The 18,555-nt window shown below is 44.0% G+C and overlaps 1 protein-coding gene across 1 annotated transcript; it reads left to right on the forward strand.

The window, feature by feature from the left end:
- The first annotated feature begins 6,181 nt into the window (after positions 1-6,181).
- On the forward strand, positions 6,182-15,929 carry GLYAT (glycine-N-acyltransferase). Its single transcript, XM_070383132.1, is given in 5 exon segments — positions 6,182-6,262; positions 11,169-11,276; positions 12,705-12,831; positions 14,930-15,101; positions 15,527-15,929. Coding segments are annotated over 5 exon segments (891 nt in total).
- Positions 15,930-18,555: the final 2,626 nt, after the last annotated feature.

The raw sequence follows: 18,555 nt of genomic DNA on the forward strand, positions 1-18,555 counted from the left end.
ATCTTGTTAATTTGATTAATATGTGTCTTGGGGTGTTTCTCCTGGGTTTATCCTGTTTGGGACTCTTCTGGGTTTCTTGGACTTGGTGATTATTTCCTTCCCCATTTTAGGAAGTTTTCCACTTTCTCCTCCACTATTATCTCCTCAAGTATTTTCTCATGGTCTTTCTTTTTGTCTTCTTCTTCTGGAACCCCTATGATTCAATGTTGTAGCGTTTAATATTGTCCTGGAGGTCTCTGAGATTGTCCTCATTTCTTTTAATTCGTTTTTCTTTTATCCTCTCTGATTCATTTATTTCTACCATTCTATCTTCTAATTCACTAATCCTATCTTCTGCCTCTGTTATTCTACTATTTCTTGCCTCCAGGGTGTTTTTAATTTCATTTATTGCATTATTCATTATATATTGACTCTTTTTTATTTCTTCTAGGTCCTTGTTAAACCTTTCTTGCATCTTCTCAATCCTTGTCTCCAGGCTATTTATCTGTGATTCCATTTTAGTTTCAAGATTTTGGATCAATTTCACTATCATTATTCGGAATTCTTTATCAGGTAGATTCCCTATCTCTTCCTCTTTTGTTTGGTTTGGTGGGCATTTATCCTGTTCCTTTATCTGCTGAGTATTCCTCTGTCTCTTCATCTTGTTTAAATTGCTGAGTTTGGGGTGTCCTTTATGTATTCTGGCAGTTTGTGGAGTTCTCTTTATTGTGGCGTTTCCTTGCTGTGTGTGGGTTTGTACAGGTGGCTTGTCAAGGTTTCCTGGTTAGGGAAGCTTGTGTCGGTGTTCTGGTGGGTGGAGCTGTATTTCTTCTCTCTGGAGTGCAATGAAATGTCCAGTAGTGAGTTATGAGATCTCTATAGTTTTTGGGTGACTTTGGGCAGCCTGTATCTTGAAGCTCAGGGCTGTGTTCCTTTGTTGCTGGAGAATTTGCTTGGTATGTCTTGCCCTGGAACTTATTGGCCCTTGTGTGGTGCTTGGTTTCAGTGTCGGAATGGAGGCATTTGATGAGCTCCTGTCAATTAATGTTCCTTGGAGTCAGGAGTTCCCTGGAGTCAGGGTTTGGACTTAAGTCTCCTGCTTCCGGTTATCGGTCTTATTTTTACAGTAGTTTCAAAACTTCTCCTTCTATACAGCACCATTGATAAAACATCTACATTAAAGATGAAAAGTTTCTCTACAATAAGGGTCACTCGGAGAGGTTCACAGGGTTACATGGAGAAGAGAAGAGGGAGGAGGGAGTTAGAGGTGACCCAAATGAGATGAGGTGAATCAATAATGGAGAGAGTGGGCTAGCCAGTAGTCACTTCCTTATGTGCACTCCACAACTGGACCACTCAGAGATGTTCACGGAGTTATACAGAGAAGAGAAGGAGGAGGAAGGTGACAGAGGTGGCCAGAAGGATAAAAGGGGGGAATGAAAAGGAGGGAGACAGATCCAGCCAGTAATCAGTTCCCTAAGTGTTCTCCACCGTCTGGAACACACAGAAATTCACAGAGTTGGGTAGAGTAGAGGGGTTAGGGAGGAGACACAGGGGAACTGGTGGAGAAAAAGGAGAGTCTAAAGGGAGAGAGAGCAGTCAAGCCAGTATTCTTGCTCCCTAGTGAAAAATGGGTCCTGAAGATTGGGTTCTTAAAGGTACAAAATTGGTAACAATTACATAAAAGCAAAAATTAAAAATCTAGAGTAGAGTTTGGAATTTCAAAAATACGATGTTAAAGAAAAGAAGAAGGAAAAGAAAGAGAGAAAAAACGAACAAACAAAAACAAACAAGGTCGCGAAAATTATAAAGAAAGTACAGGTACAAAATTGATAACTAATACCAAAAAGCAAAAATTAAAAATCTAGAGTAGAGTTTGGAATTTCAAAAATAAAATGTTAAAAAAAAAAAAGAAGAAGAAAAATAAAGAGAGAAAACAGACAAACAAAAACAAACAATGTCACAAAAATTATAAAGAAAATACAGGTACAAAATTGATATTATTCAGATATACAATGTTATATAGAAGAAGAAGAGAAAGAAACAGAGAAGAAGAAGAAAAAAGAAGTCACAGAAATTATATATAAAAAAACTATAGGTATAAAATTAATAACAAATACCAAAAAGCGAAAATTAAAAATCTAGAGTAGAGTTTGGAATTTCTAAAATACAATGTTAAAGAAAAGAAGAAAAAAAAAAACAAAAAAACAAAAAACAAGGTCAAAAAATTATAAAATATATATATATGAAGTTTGCTGAAGAAGAAAAAAAAATAGGGTCTTTTTTTTTTTTTTTGCAAAGTAATAGGTTATAAAAGTGAAAATTAAAGGAACAATAGAGGACTTAAAATTTTTTTAATTAAAAAAAAAAAGAAAGAATGATTGTAAAAATAATAAAAATATATCTAGGACTTTCTTGGTGTTGTTGTGGGTTCAGTTAATTTTTGGCTCGTTCCTTGGTCAGACTTATATTTCTCAAGATCTATAGGCCCCTTCCTATGTAGTCCGTAGTAACCACAGGGTTTTGGTCTATTGCCTGTAGCTTCCAAGGCGTTTCCCTCTGTTATATCTTCTTCTATTTGCTAGTCTCTTCAGTATCTGGTTTCCGCCCTGACACAAAGGGGACGGTGGAGGACACTTTTTTTTTTTTTTTTTAGGCTTACTTGTTCAGTCGCGCTGTGGGGGAGGGAGGGAGGAATGCTGCAAACAAATAACACTGGCATGGGCTCGCAGTGCCTCAGCCACCCTGGGTCTGCCCCCGCTCACGGCGCATGTAGCCACCCTGCCCACACTGCTTGGGCTCTAGGTTGTTCCGCTGGGAACAATCCGAGGCTGGCCCTGGGTTGCATGCACCTCCCAGGTCCAAGCCGCTCAGGTTCAGACACTCGGGTAGTCCTCAGAGGCGCAGACTCAGTTGGGCCTGCGTTTTGTGCTCTTCCCAGGTCCCAGCAGCTCAGGTGATGAGGTGTTTGGCAAGCGCCAATGCTGCGACTTAACGCCTCCCCGCCACTCGGTTATCTGGGTGTAAAACCGGCGCACCTTCTCAGGCAGATGTTGACCGTCCAGACCCCAAGAAGTTTTAGTTAGCAAAGAAGCCTGCTTACAGTTTTATAGATAATGTCTCTCTGGGGCTGCGATTGCCCCCTTCCGGCTCTGGCTGCCTGTCACCGGAGGGGGAAGGTCTGCAGCCGGCTATCTCTGTTCAGTCCTTTGTTCCGTGCGCGGGCCTGGCAGTCTTAGGTTAAGACTGGCTTTTCGCGTGGTAGATATCCCACAGTCTGGTTTGCTAGCCCAAATTATTTCGCTCAGATAGCGCTCAGGGTGTTCAGGCCAGATTCTTACTCTCAGCGATGCAGCCCGCGCCGCGCCTCCCTGCCCAGCCCCCGCTTGCTAATGGCGGATGCAGGCGTCTGTGCTGCTTCTCCGCTGGGGGAGTTACCGTAGGGCTCGCAATATGCGAGTTTTAATTGTTAATTTATTTTTTCTCCCTGTTATGTTGCCCTCTGTGCTTCCAAAGCTCGGCACAGATTCGGCAGTGAGAAGGTTTCCTGGTGTTTGGAAACTTCTCTCTTTTTAAGATTCCCTTCCCAGGACGGAGCTCCGTCCCTCCCTCTTTTGTCTCTTGTTTTTTTGTCTTTAATATTTTTTCCTACCTCCTTCCGAAGAGTTGGGTTGCTTTTCTGGGTGCCTGATGTCCTCTGCTGGCATTCAGAAGTTGTTTTGTGGAATTTACTCAACGTTTAAATGCTCTTTTGATGAATTTGTGGGGGAGAAAGTGTTCTCCCCGTCCTACTCCTCCGCCATCTTGGCTCCTCCTCCCTGGACTTTTCTTTAAGACATACCTTAGTAAAAAGCAACTGGAAACCTTTCCCATGTCCAGCATATATTATGTACTCAATACATATATGTTGATTGGATTAATCAATCTCTATGTTTCTGGAACGTGGAGTTACTAAACAGGTAAATACAGCATTTCTTGCATCAAATCATCCTCATCACCCACTTACTGAGGGCATGTTATGTGCCACATGACAGAGAATGAGGTGGTTACATGGCATCACCGACTCAATGGACATGAGTTTGGGTAAACTCTGGGAGTCGGTGATGGACAGGGAGGCCTGGCATGCTGCGGTCCATGGGGTCGCAAGGAGTCGGACACGACTGAGCAACTGAACTGAACTGACTGCAAGAAGTGTAACAGATAGGATAATAAATAAGATGAGGTTCCTGCCCCAGAGGCGAATACAGTCTGGAAAAGTAAACTCTAGCCCAGAGTAACAAGTTATGTAATGCAGGTATGCAAAAACACTTACGAGAGCAGAGAAAATGGAGTGATTGTTCTGTCTGAAGTAAGAAACAAACAGGGATCATCATCCAGTAGAAACTATCAGATCAGATCAGTCCCTCAGTCGAGTCCAACTCTTTGCAACCCCATGAATCCCAGCACTCCAGGCCTCCCTGTCCATCACCAACTCCCGGAGTTCACTCAGACTCACGTCCATCGAGTCACTGATGCCATCCAGCCATCTCATCCTCTGTCGTCCCCTTCTCCTCCTGCCCCCAATCCCTCCCAGCATCAGAGTCTTTTCCAATGAGTCAACTCTTCTCATGAGGTGGCCAAAGTACTGGAGTTTCAGCTTTAGCATCATTCCTTCCAAAGAAATCCCAGGGACTTCTGATATCCTTCAGAAAGGACTGATTGGATCTCCTTGTAGTCCAAGGGACTCTCAAGAGTCTTCTCCAACACCACAGTTCAAAAGCACCAATTCTTTGGCGCTCAGCCTTCTTCACAGTCCACCTCTCACATCCATACATGACCACAGGAAAAACCATAGCCTTGACTAGACGAACCTTTGTTGGCAAAGTAATGTCTCTGCTTTTGAATATGCTACCTAGGTTGGTCATAACTTTCCTTCCAAGGAGTAAGCGTCTTTTAATTTCATGGCTGCTGTCACCATCTGTAGGGATTTTGGAGCCCAGAAAAATAAAGTCTGACACTGTTTCCACTGTTTCCCCATCTATTTCCCATGAAGTGGTGGGACCGGATGCCATGATCTTCATTTTCTGAATGTTGAGCTTTAAGCCAACTTTTTCACTCTCCACTTTCATTTTCATCAAGAGGCTTTTGAGTTCCTCTTCACTTTCTGCCATAAGGGTGGTGTCATCTGCATATCTGAGGTTATTGATATTTCTCCCAGCAATCTTGATTCCAGTTTGTGTTTCTTCCAGTCCAGCGTTTCTCATGGTGTATTCTGCATATAAGTTAAATAAACAAGGTGACAATATACAGCCTTGACGAACTCCTTTTCCTATTTGGAACCAGTCTGTTGTTCCATGTCCAGTTCTAACTGTTGCTTCCTGACCTGCATACAAATTTCTCAAGAGGTGGATCAGGTGGTCTGGTATTCCCATCTCTTTCAGAATTTTCCACAGTTTATTGTGATCCACACAGTCAAAGGCTTTGGCATAGTCAATCAAGCAGAAATAGATGTTTTTCTGGAACTCTCTTGCTTTTTCCGTGATCCAGTGGATGTTGGCAATTTGATCTCTGGTTCCTCTGCCTTTTCTAAAACCAGCTTGAACATCAGGAAGTTCATGGTTCACATATTGCTGAAGCCTGGCTTGGAGAATTTTGAGCATTACTTTACTAGCCTGTGAGATGAGTGCAATTGTGTGGTAGTTTGAGCATTCTTTGGCATTGCCTTTCTTTGGGATTGGAATGAAAACTGACCTTTTCCAGTCCTGTGGCCACTGCTTAGTTTTCCAAATTTTCTGGCATATTGAGTGCAGCACTTTCACAGCATATCTTTCAGTATTTCGAATAGCTCAACTGGAATTCCATCACCTCCACTACTATCACAACATTGTAAATCAGCGATACGCCAACAAAAAGTTTTAAAAACAAATACAATGTGAATGAATGAGCCAGTTCTTTGACACATGAATCAAAATAGACATTTCATCTTTAGGTATTGAAAATGGGACTATGTATTTGCATGGTTTTTCTATATCAATATGTATAAATAGGTTTATAACTAGAGATGATTAGACTATAAGCTGTATACACGTGAGAAATAGAAGAGAGACACTGAAGAGGGCTCTGGCAATCAGCACAGAACTCGCTCCTCTTGCTCCTGAATCTCCTCCAGCTCCTCTCACTCATGGCTGTTTCCTGGTTGTCTCTCTAGGCTTACGTGTCTTGCATGATGTTCCTGCTGCAAGGTGCCCAGATGCTGCAGATGCTGGAGAAATCCTTGAGGAAGAGCCTTCCTATGTCCTTAAAGGTGAGAATGGCAAATTCTTGGGGAGTTTTCCCCTTGGGGAGTGAGGACTAGGAAGTTCCTGCGAATGAAGAAGAGAGACTAGTGTTTGCTAAGTGCCTATTCTGTGCCAGGCCTTAGAGCATGTTTCCTCTGGTTTAACATGCATAACCTCTCTGCAAGATGTTCACTGTTATGCCCACATCACTGCTGTGAAGATGGAGGCTTGGTGAAGTGATTTGCCCGATACCCCAGATAGTGAGCTGCAGTGCTATGGTATGAACATAGGAATGCCTGAGACCTAACATTGCTTTTTTTCTCCAAGTTGAATAAAAAAGTGTTCCCTTGCTCCTTTTTAAGAAACATTCCATAATAGCACTGGGAATTTGCCCAGAGCTCTCCTACAAAATTAGCTAAGACTGCATGTTAATTTTTAATTTTTTCTCCCTAAAGGAACAGTTGCCAGATCATGAGCCGCCTTTGAAATTACCAATGAATCAATTTCTATTTGACTTAAATTTCCAAGTTTCTCTGAACATACTGCACATCAGACTATTTTGATAGTCAGGCTGACACTGAGGATCTCTGTTCACCTAGTACAATTGATCAGAAACGTTAGGATTAAATAGGGAATACTCATAAATGCCCCCATCCAGAACTGTTCCATAGCAGCTCTACTGACTGGCCGAGGTCCTCGCCTATGTTTTTCTTTAGCAATGAAAGGGATGGTGTCCGTTCCAGTGGAATTTAAATGCAACCATGTGTCTGTGGGGAGTTTGAGCAAATTCTGGGCCATCATGAAGGACAGGGAGGTCTGCCGTGCTGCAGTCCATGCGGTTGCAGAGTCAGATATGACTGAGTGACTGCACAACAGCAACAGTGTGTGTGTGTGTGTGTGTGTGTGTGTGTAAAATCGTTTTTCCCTGAAATATTTTTTGTTTCTTAGGTCAGATTAGAAACTAGATTTCTACTGTTTTGTCAGACACTCCTACAAGATGCATACAGTTGGGATTAGGTAAATGCATTTTTCACCCCCTCACTCTCTAATAGATTTTTCTGCTTCTTCTTTCAGTATAAAGGTGGAAAGTGCTGGCAGTATTTTATTTCTAGATCATATGGCTTCATTTATTAGAAATAGACTAAGGGGGGTACTCCCTAATGGTCCAGTGGTTCAGACACCACACTCCAAGGCGGGGGCCCAGTTCCGATCCCTGGCCATGGAACTGGATCCCACGTGCCAAGCTAAAGGAGCACGGGCAGCAACTAGAGACGTGCATTCTACAACTCAGACCTGGGGCAGCCAAATAAATATTGAAAAAGAGAAAAATGGACGAATGAAACAACTCACCCTGTCTTTAAATTACTGCCTGAAAATGACTTCAGATCAACTAATTTAAAACTAAAAAACCACCCCCTTCAGTGGATCCCACTAAATACAAATCTCTGTTACCTTTCACTTGATAAATCCTTAAGATCCAGGCAAACTCTCAGAGAAACAGTCAATTTTTTCTTAGAGATAAGATCAATCATACATTTTAAGAACATTTGCTTAAGATATTTTTTATGGTGAGTAGCTATTTTTTAATATTCTTCAGCCTAAAACTTTCTCCTCGAGTTAAGTGGACTCCAAACATTTCGAGAAAACTGTTGGTGGGTCCAAGGCCCTTATGCGGACCATCTCTGTGTTAAGAAAAGGTGGTCCTCTTGGGTCCCCAGCTTTCCTGAAGAAACAGCATTGGTTGTATATTGGAGATGCACATTATACCCTAGTTCAAATCTATGGTACTTGTTTGCCAGGTACTTTTAATGGAACTGTAACCTGGAACTCAGTACTTGAGTCTCAGTTCAGATAATGTCCATCTGCCCTTCTCAGTGTTGGCTATTCAGTACATTTTATTGTGTGTGAACTCCAGTTGAGTCAATTTAGAGTAGTTGCCTGACTCACTATGTTCCGAGTTCAATAGAAAAAAGGTTTTAATTAATTCAGCCAGAGGAATAAGAAAGAGAACAGTTACACATATTTTCAGATCTTGTAATGAATCATATATTAATATAAAATGGTTTTACAGACTTCCCAGGTGGTACTAGTGGTAAAAAATCTTCCTGCTAATGCAGGAGATGCAAGAGACACAGGTTCGATCCCTGGATTGGGAAGATCCTCTAGAGTAGGAAATGGCAACTCACTCCAGTATTCTTGCCTGGAGAATCCCATGGACAGAGGAGCATGGTGGGCTGCAGTCCACGGGGCTGCAGAGAGTCAGACACACTGAGCGACTAAACACAAGCACATTAAATAGTTTTACACCCCCAGATGCTGTGTAAAAACACATGAATTTTGCCAGACTCCACTGAATTTCTATTTCAAGCCTCCATTCATGGCTGAAAACAATACATTCAGGTAAGATCAGGCAACATAGACTTTTCTCCTCTTTCTCCATGATCTAACATCAATAGTTCATGTGAGGTGGAGAGTGGTAGGAGGGAAAGATGTTGAACAGTCTTTGGTCACCATTAACCACGGTAGAAGTCATTCAACTGGATAACATGTTTTTTTTTTTTTTTTTCCACCTTTGGTCTCTGGCAGTTTCCATGCTGGTATCTGCAGAGGTTTCATGTCCACAAGAGTCACGAGGCCCATGGCAGAATTCATTCACTGCTGCATTCCCCACCCCTCAAACAACTAGAGTATTTAAGACCCAAGGGTGCCCTCATACATTCTCTCCTTGCTCTTCCCTCTCTCTCAACAGCCTGTGCAACACGGTGGGGCTGGGATTCCAAGACTGGACTCAGGCCGCCAGATTCCACAGTCCATTCTCTTGGGCATTTTGCTGTAGCCTTTGCTTATTGGTGGGAGGAAATTGCCACCAAGGGGTTATGAAGACATGTGAAAGAGTTTTAAATGTGTCCATAAACTTTCAACTAGTAATTACCTTCTGGATAATGTAAGGAAATAGCAGGTGCCCATGCAAAGATGTCTGTGCAGGCATGCTCTTTGAAGAACTATCTGTTAAAATGAAAATTTGGAACCAGCTGAAATGACCTTTAACAGGCAAAGGTACAAATGAACTGTGGTACTGATTCTATATAATGGAATCCTCTGCAGCAATTAGAACATAATTTAAAAATTTTATATTTATGAACATAGAAGTACTTCCACAATTTATTCAGTGGGGGGAAAGATCATGTATCTGATCATTTTACATTTGTAAAATTGTGTATGTCCATGAAGTTCTCTGGTGGCTCAGATGGTAAAGAATCCACCTGCAATGTGGGAGACTGGGATTCAAACCTGGGTTGGCAAAATCCCCTGGAGGAGGGCATGGAAACCCACTCCAGTATTCTTGCCTGGAGAATCCCATGGACAGAGGAGCCTGGCAGGTGGCAAAGAGTCAAACATGAGGTGTCAAGACTCAATGAGGTGGCAAAGAGTCAAACACGACTGAGTGACTAAGCATAGCACATGGGTATGACTAGAAGACAGTCTGGGAAAAGATAATAAACCCTACAAAAAAAAAAAAAAGAGATTTCTTAAGATCACTAACTTTGTTTGTCCAAACATTTTGCCATATGCATGTATGAGTTATATTTATTGTTGTTCAGTTGCTCAGTCGTGTCCAACTCTTTGGGTCCCCGTGGACTGCAGCACACCAGGCTTCCCTGTACTTCACTGTCTCCCAGAGATTGCTCAAACTCACCTCCATTGAGTCAGTGATGCCATCCAACCATCTCATCCTCCTGCCCCCAATCCGTCCCAGCATCAGGGAGTTTTCCAATGAGTAGCTCTTCACATCAGGTGGCCAAAGTATTGGAGCTCCAGCTTTAACATCAGTCCTTCCAATGAATATTTGGGGTTGATTTCCTTTAGGATTGACTGGTTTGATCTTCTTGCTGGTCAAGTGACTTTCAAGAGTCTTCTCCTGCACCACACTTTGAAAGCATCAATTTTTTGGTGCTCAACCTTCTTTGTGGTACAACTCTCACAACCATACATGACTATTGGAGAAACCATAGCTTTGACTAGACAGACCTTAGTCAACAAAGTGATGCTTTTAATTTTTAATATGCTCTCTAGGTATGTCATAGCTTTTCTTCCAAGGAACAATCTTTTAAGTTTATGGCTGCAGCCACCATCCACAGTGATTTCAGAGCCCAAGAAAAGAAAATCTGCCACTGCTTTCATTGTTTCCCCATCTATTTGCTATGAAGTGATGGGACCGGATGCCATGATCTTAGTTTTTTGAACGCTGGGTTTTAAGTCAGCATTTTCACTCTCCTCTTTCACTTTCATCAAGAAGCTCTTTAGTTTCTTTTCACTTTCTGCCATAAGGATAGTGTCATCTGCATATCTGAGGTTATTGATACTTCTCCTGGAAATATTGATTCCAGCTTGTGCTTCATCCAGCCTGGCATTTTGCATGATGTACTCTGCATATGAGTTAAATAAGCAGGGCAACAATATATAGCCTTGATGTACTCCTTTCTCAATTTGGAACAAGTCTATTGTTCCATGTCCGGTTCTAACTGTTGCTTCCTGACCTGCATACAGCTTTCTCAGGAGGCAGGTAAGGTGGTCTGGTATTCCCATCTCTTGAAGAATTTTCCACAGTTTGTTGTGATCCACATAGGCAAAGGCTTTAGTGTAATCAATGAAGCAGAATTAGATGTTTTTCTGGAATTCTCTTGCTTTTTCTATGATCCAATAGATGTTGGCAATTTGATTTATATTAGATGGGCAGAAATTTTCTCATTTCAGGTAAAAAAAAAAAAAAAAAGGTTTCACGTGAAGATTTTTGACATAGATGCCCTATTTGTCTTTTTTCCACTATAAAATTTCATGATTTCATAGAAATAGGCCTTGTCCTGATCAAAGAAGGTACTTTGCCATCCCTTCCTGATAGGTTGACCCCCTCACTTCCTCTGCACACTGCAGGTTTATGGAACCATCATGTACATGAACCATGGAAACCCATTCAATCTAAAGGCCCTGGTGGACAAGTGGCCTGATTTTCAGACCGTGGTTATCCGCCCTCAGGAGCAGGTAAGGGGCAGGTGTGGAGTGAACGTGTTATGTTTATCTTTGCTGCGTGCCTAGCATGTGCCTGGCAGTGTGGTGGACCCTGGAGACACGGAGATGAAACGCAGTGACAGTGAACAGGCCCCTGTCCTCAAGAACCTCAGAGTCTGGAGGGAAATATAGATAGATAAATAAATGATAATTTAGCACAAAGTGTACAAGAACAGAAAATGTAAAGCATACAAAGAAATCACTGGTGAAAACTGATGAGCTGTGGAGGCTGAAGACGGAAGTTGCAGAATCAGGTGAGAGACACCTCTGAATGGATGTTTCATTGGAACTGGATTTTGTTGATAAATACATCTTTGTTAGGCCGAGAAAGAATGGAGGACATTCTAACCAGAGAAAGTAGCAAGGACAAAAATAGGAAGGTATACAATAAGACAGTTAGCTAAGGTGATTATAAAAGCAAACTTATATTAGAATTTCTGTATGCATTTTGGAAAAATATTAAAAAGTCATAAAACTAAATAGTTTATACATTTCAAAGACAAAACATTTAAGTTCATTAAAAATATCCAGTAAAATTATAGCTTTATAAATATATAAATATACTTTTCCTAAAAATAATGTTATTTAAAAACTGGAAACAAAAAAACATATTTAATGAATAAACATATTGATAAACACTGAACTGAAATAAAATTATTTGATCTTTTGTCTTCAATGGGATATTATAAACAAAATTTGATAATGATGTCATTGCTGAGTTGTGAATGTATTTTTATGAAACGTATTCCAAACATTTTTTAAATTCTATAATTTTGCACTAGCTGTTATGTTTTTCTGTGACTTTTTCATGCACATAATCTCACACCCTTTTTAATAATTTGACAGGATTTTTCTGCATAAGTGATTTCATTGTTTTTCTGTAATTACAGTTTGTTCAACTAGTTTAATATTGTGAGTAAGCATTTCTAATAGGTTTTCATCTTCTTTTTCCTAATTAAGTATAGATAGAAATTTCAACCCAGAATTATCAATATCTAAATTTAATACTGTCATCCTCTAGTTGATATGTTCAACAAGTATTTGAAATAAGAAAAATTTATTCTTGCAACAGAAACTTTTCCTTGTCAATTCCTTTTATCCCTGTTGAGAAAATGAAAATATAGAAAAGTGCTTTCTAGATAGTTGTGCCTTTGTTTGAGAGGACATTTTGACACAATGTATATAATATTCTTCAGTTTTTCATCATAATTTGAATACCTGAATAGTTTATAGCTTATACCTCATAGCTTAAATGATTCAGAAAAATTTGTAGTGCACAAATACAGACAGCAATATTTTAGTACTGAAAAATACCACAGTTTAGTAGATTTTAGGGAAAAAAGGGTTAAAATTATGAAAAATAAGAAATTTATTTTGTCCCCCATTTCTTTATGACAACAGGACATGAAAGATGACCTTGATCACTACACTAATACTTACCATGTCTACTCTGAAGATCTTAAGAATTGTCAGGAATTCCTTGACTTACCAGAAGTCATCAATTGGAAACAGCATCTGCAGATCCAAAGTAAGTAACAGGAATGGACTCACCTCTCCATCCTAGCAATTTCTTCTTGTCATCTATGTCCTTTCTCCAAGCTCCAGACCCTCCACCTGCTGTCAACAGTTTTGTTGTTGTTGTTCAACTACAACTGTACATGTAAAGGGGAAGAAACACCCTCCAAGCTTGTATGGGATGCTATAGAGGACTGTACATAGTCCCCGGATAGCCAAGGATTTGTGCCACACTTTGCAGACATAAGCAGGATATCTTAGGATGGTTGGGTATCAGAGCAGAGCTTTCCCCAGGGACTTTCCTGTGGCTCATCCAGGAAAGAATCCCCCTCCAATGCAGGAGACCTGGATTCAATCCCTGGGTTGGGAAGATCCCCTGGAGAAGGGAACGGCTACCCACTCCAGTATTCTGGCCTGGAGAATCCCATGGACTATACAGTCCATACAGTGTCACAAAGAGTCAGACATGACTGAGTGACTTTCACTTCACTTGCAGACTTTCAACCTTCACTTGCAGGGTGCCTTAGGATGGTTGGGTATCAGAGCAGAGCTTTCCCCAGAGACTTCTGTTCTTAGATCACCTCTCAGGTCACAGAGAACAGCTGTCATGGTTATGAGCATCCCCAGAGTCAGACCACCTAGAATGGCATTTGCCTGTGACTTTGCTATGTGATCCTAGCCAGAGACATTATCTGAGATCATGATTTACATATATAGAATTGAGAATAATCAGTTCAGTTCAGTTCAGTTGCTCAGTTGTGTCCAACTCTTTGTGATCTCATAGACTGCAGCATGCTAGGCCTCCCTGTCCATCACCAACTCCTGGAGCTTTCTCAGACTCATGTCCATTGAGCCAATGATGCCATCCAACTATCATCCTCTGCCATCCCCTTCTCCTCCCACCTTCAATCTTTCCCAGCATCAGGGTCTTTTCAAACAAGTCAGTTCTTCTCATCAGGTGGCCAAAGTACTGGAGTTTCAGCTTCACCATCAGTCCTTCCAACAAAGGACCCAAAACACAGCAGTGTTGAAAAGATTCAATGAAATCTTGACCAGGAATTGCTGAGTACAATGCCCGGATGTTTCAGTTCATTTCACTGCATAGGAAAGCTCATAAATCTGTGAACTGACAGGTGGGCTGGGCTTGGCAAGGCGGTTGTTCTGTTGGTCTCCTCTGGGTTTTCATATGCAACTGCAGTCAGCTGATGGGTGGGCCATGGGCTGGTTTCTCTAACATGGCCTAAGGTATGTCTGAATGATGGTCTGACTGTCAGGGCTGGCTACTTGTGGTCATACAATAGGCCCACACATCCTCAGCAAGCTAGCCTAGGCCTATTCATGTGGTGTTGATCTCAAGGAAACAGAAATGCAAAGACATGGTGAGCCATAACGTGCAAGCATTTTTAAGCCCCTCCCTGCATCAATATACTCTTTCCCAATTGGTGAAATCCAGTCATATGGCCAAGGTCAGATGCAGTGCAGGAGGGGAACTATTCCAGGGAATGGATACAAGGACATGTGGGCAAACTGAGGACCATCCCTGCAGTCATCTCTGCAATCATCTACCATACTGGAAACACAGTAAGTTCTCCATAGATGGTGGCAACTCTAATGATGATAGCTCACCTTCTTTGGTCATCAGAACCACATGGTTATGTAGCCCAGGAAACTTAGGTCTTGGTATGACCATGACTGAATGAATTCCTAGACATGTTTTCAATTTTGTAAAACAAGGAAAACTGTACAGATCTTGACTACATAACCCCAGTCATACAGCAGCACCACCAACGTGTGAGTGGCTCAGACCTGTCCAACTCTCTGTGACCCTATGGACTGTAGATTTTCAGGCTCCTCTGTCAGTGGAATTCTCTAGGCAAGAATACTGAACTGTGTTGCCATTCCTTTCTCCAGGGGATCTTCCCAACTCTGGATCGAATCCGGGTCTCTGGCATTGCAGGTGGATTCTTTACTGGCTGAGCCACCAGGGAAGCAGCCCCAAGCCCATCTCCAAAGTTTTCTGTCTATAAACCCTCAGATACTCCTACTCCACTGGAGAGCTTTTCCTTAGAATGGACTTAAATCATGGCATGTCTCCTTATAATCCCATCTAGGTACACAGTCCAGCCTGAATGAAGTAATACAAAATCTTGCAGCCACGAAATCCTTCAAAGTCAAGCGATCAAAAAACATTCTCTACATGGCATCTGAGACAATAAAGGAACTGACTCCATCCCTGCTGGATGTAAAGAACTTACCAGTCGGCGATGGCAAACCAAAGGCCATGTGAGTTTGATAAAAGCTACTCTGAACCACTTACACCTCTCATACACAAGTAGCCTCCAGCCTTGTCTGCCTGCTTTTACCCTGGCTCCCCACAATCCATCTTCTTCAAGGCAGCCAGAATAAGCTTTTTGAAAAAATGTAATTCAAGCCGTGTTTCTCCCTGCTTAAAATAGGCCACCAGGTCCTCTCCTCTGGAGCATGTCAGGCCTGCACTGCCCTCTCTGACCTGTCTTGCCCTTCTAGCTCACTCAGTCCAGCAGCAGCAGCCTCTTTCTCGTCCTCCATCCTCACAAGCTCAGCCACAGTCCAGGAGTCTGTGTGCCCTCTCTCCTCCGCCTCCTCTCTCTCTCTAAGGATGATAGAGGTGGGGACAGATGCAAACCTCTAAACTCACAGACTGTGCTTTTCTCTTGGAACACCCACAGTGACCCAGAGATGTTTAAGCTCTCATCTGCAGATCCTAGCCACGCGGCTGTGGTGAACAGATTCTAGCTTTTCGGAGGCAACGAGAGGAGCCTGAGGTTCATTGAGCGCTGTATCCGGAGCTTCCCCAACTTCTGCCTGCTGGGGCCCGAGGGGACCCCTGTGTCTTGGTCCCTGATGGACCAGACAGGAGAGATGCGGATGGCAGGCACCCTGCCTGAGTACCGGGCCCAGGGGCTCGTCACCCACGCCATCTACCAGCAGGCCCAGTGTCTGCTCAAGCGGGGCTTCCCTGTGTATGCTCACGTGGACCCCAAGAACCAGATCATGCAGAAGATGGGTCAGAGCCTCAACCACATGCCCGTGCCCTGTGACTGGAACCAGTGGAACTGTGAGCCTCTGTGAGCGGCCCTGAGCAGGAGCCAGGGTGGAGGGGTATGAGGACGTGATGGGGGGCAGAGCGCGATGGAAGGAAGAATAAATTGTGGCTGCGATCACCATGAAGGCGTTGTGGCTGCGGTTGCCATGAAGGTGTATGGCTGCGGTCACTGTGAAGGCGTGTGGCTGCGGTCACTGTGAAGGCGTGTGTCTGCGGTCACTGTGAAGGCGTGTGTCTGCGGTCACTGTGAAGGCGTGTGGCTGCGGTCACTGTGAAGGCGTGTGGCTGTGATCCCTGTGAAGGCATGTGGCTGCGGTCACTGTGAAGGCGTGTGGCTGTGATCCCTGTGAAGGTGTGTGGCTGTGATGTGTGGCTGCGATCCCTGTGAAGGCGTGTGGCTGTGATCACTGTGAAAGCATGTGACTGTGATCCCTGTGAAGGCGTGTGACTGTGATCATGTGAAGGCGTGTGGCTGCAGTCACTGTGAAGGCGTGTGGCTGCGGTCACTGTGAAGGCGTGTGACTGTGATCATGTGAAGGCGTGTGGCTGTGATCACTGTGAAGGCGTGTGACTGCGATCATGTGAAGGCGTGTGACTGCGATCATGTGAAGGCGTGTGACTGCGATCATGTGAAGGCGTGTGGCTGTGATCACTGTGAAGGCGTGTGGCTGTGGTCACTGTGAAGGCATGTGGCTGTGGTCACTGTGAAGGCATGTGACTGTGATCATGTAAAGGCGTGTGGCTGTGATCACTGTGAAGGCGTGTGGCTGTGGTCACTGTGAAGGTGTGTGGCTGTGGTCACTGTGAAGGCGTGTGACTGTGATCATGGGAAGGCATGTGGATGCGATCACTGTGAAGGCGTTTGGCTGTGGTCACTGTGAAGGCGTGTGACTGTGATCATGTGAAGGCATGTGACTGTGATCATGTGAAGGTGTGTGGCTGTGATCACTGTGAAGGCGTCTGGCTGTGGTCACTGTGAAGGCGTGTGACTGTGATCATGTGAAGGCGTGTGACTGCGATCATGTGAAGGCGTGTGGCTGTGATCACTGTGAGGGCGTGTGGCTGTGGTCACTGTGAAGGCGTGTGACTGTGATCATGGGAAGGTGTGTGGATGCGATCACTGTGAAGGCGTGTGGCTGTGGTCACTGTGAAGGCGTGTGACTGCGATCATGTGAAGGCGTGTGACTGCGATCATGTGAAGGCATGTGGCTGTGATCATGTGAAGGCGTGTGGCTGTGATCACTGTGAAGGCGTGTGGCTGTGGTCACTGTGAAGGCGTGTGGCTGTGATCATGTGAAGGCATGTGACTGCGATCATGTGAAGGCGTGTGGCTGTGGTCACTGTGAAGGCGTGTGGCTGTGATCATGTGAAGGCGTGTGACTGTGGTCACTGTGAAGGCGTGTGACTGTGATCATGTGAAGGCATGTGACTGTGATCACTGTAAAGGCGTGTGGCTGTGGTCACTGTGAAGGCGTGTGGCTGTGATCATGTGAAAGCGTGTGACTGTGATCATGTGAAGGTGTGTGGCTGTGATCTCTGTGAAAGCGTGTGGCTGTGGTCACTGTGAAGGAGTGTGGCTGTGATCATGTGAAGGCGTGTGGCTGTGATCACTGTGAAAGCGTGTGGCTGTGGTCACTGTGAAGGCGTGTGACTGTGATCATGTGAAGATGTGTGGCTGCAATCCCTGTGAAGGCCTGTGGCTGTGATCCCTGTGAAGGCATGTGGCTGCGGTCACTGTGAAGGCGTGTGTGCTTGGAGCCCTGGGGAGGCCATGTGAATGGCCAGCAGGCCCGCTCCTGGCCCTGCACTCAGGTCACGATGGGCTTGCCTCAGAGGTCTCCACCTGAGCAGTGGCCGGTCCTCCTGTGGTGGGTGCACACATTCTGCTCCCCACACTCCTGGCATCCCTGCCAGGCTTCCTCATCAGCCACATGTTGCCCTGAATGGATTCCCCTGGGACTCTTAGGGCAGAAGTGGGGAGAGCCTCACCACTTTTTCCAGAAGGATAATACCTCCTGGCCTTTATGACCTAGTCCTGAGTTTCTGTGGCTCTTCCCTTAGTGAAGAGCAAGTAGACTCTACTCATTAGGTCTGTTGAGGTCACCTCTCTTCTTTCTGCTTCACAGGTACATTAAACATGTTACATGCAGGGATACATGAGATACTACGTTAAACACCACATGCGTGATGTAGCAGGGAGCCTTACTAAGAAAAAACATATCTGTTAGCCTGCCCACTCCCTACTGTCACTCCAGAGAAAATGATTCAATGTTGTTTCTGAAAGCTGAGCTTCTTAAAGCCACCAGACACCCTCAGACAATGAAGAGATGCTGTGCTGTGTTTAATTGTACAAGTTGAAGCTCAGCCGTTCGTGACGGGGACAGCATGAGTGAGCCTGGGGAGAGGACAGTGGGCACAGCCAGACGCAATGAGGCGGGGACTTATTGAGAATGCAGCTGAGGATGAGGGTGGCACAGTGTGCATTTCTGCTGCTCCTCTTGAGCTTGGCACCTCACTTCAGGATGCCCAGTTCTGTGCGGGTCGACTGTTGTCTCAGGGGAGAGTCTGGTTTCTGGTGTGCTGAGCTGCTCCTCCTGGTCAGGACGGGTTAGGGGGAGAGCTTCCTGCCCCAGCCCTGCAGCAGCCTGAGCA

This window comes from Bos mutus, chromosome 15 (genome assembly GCF_027580195.1).
Source record: "Bos mutus isolate GX-2022 chromosome 15, NWIPB_WYAK_1.1, whole genome shotgun sequence".
NCBI lineage: Eukaryota > Metazoa > Chordata > Mammalia > Artiodactyla > Bovidae > Bos > Bos mutus.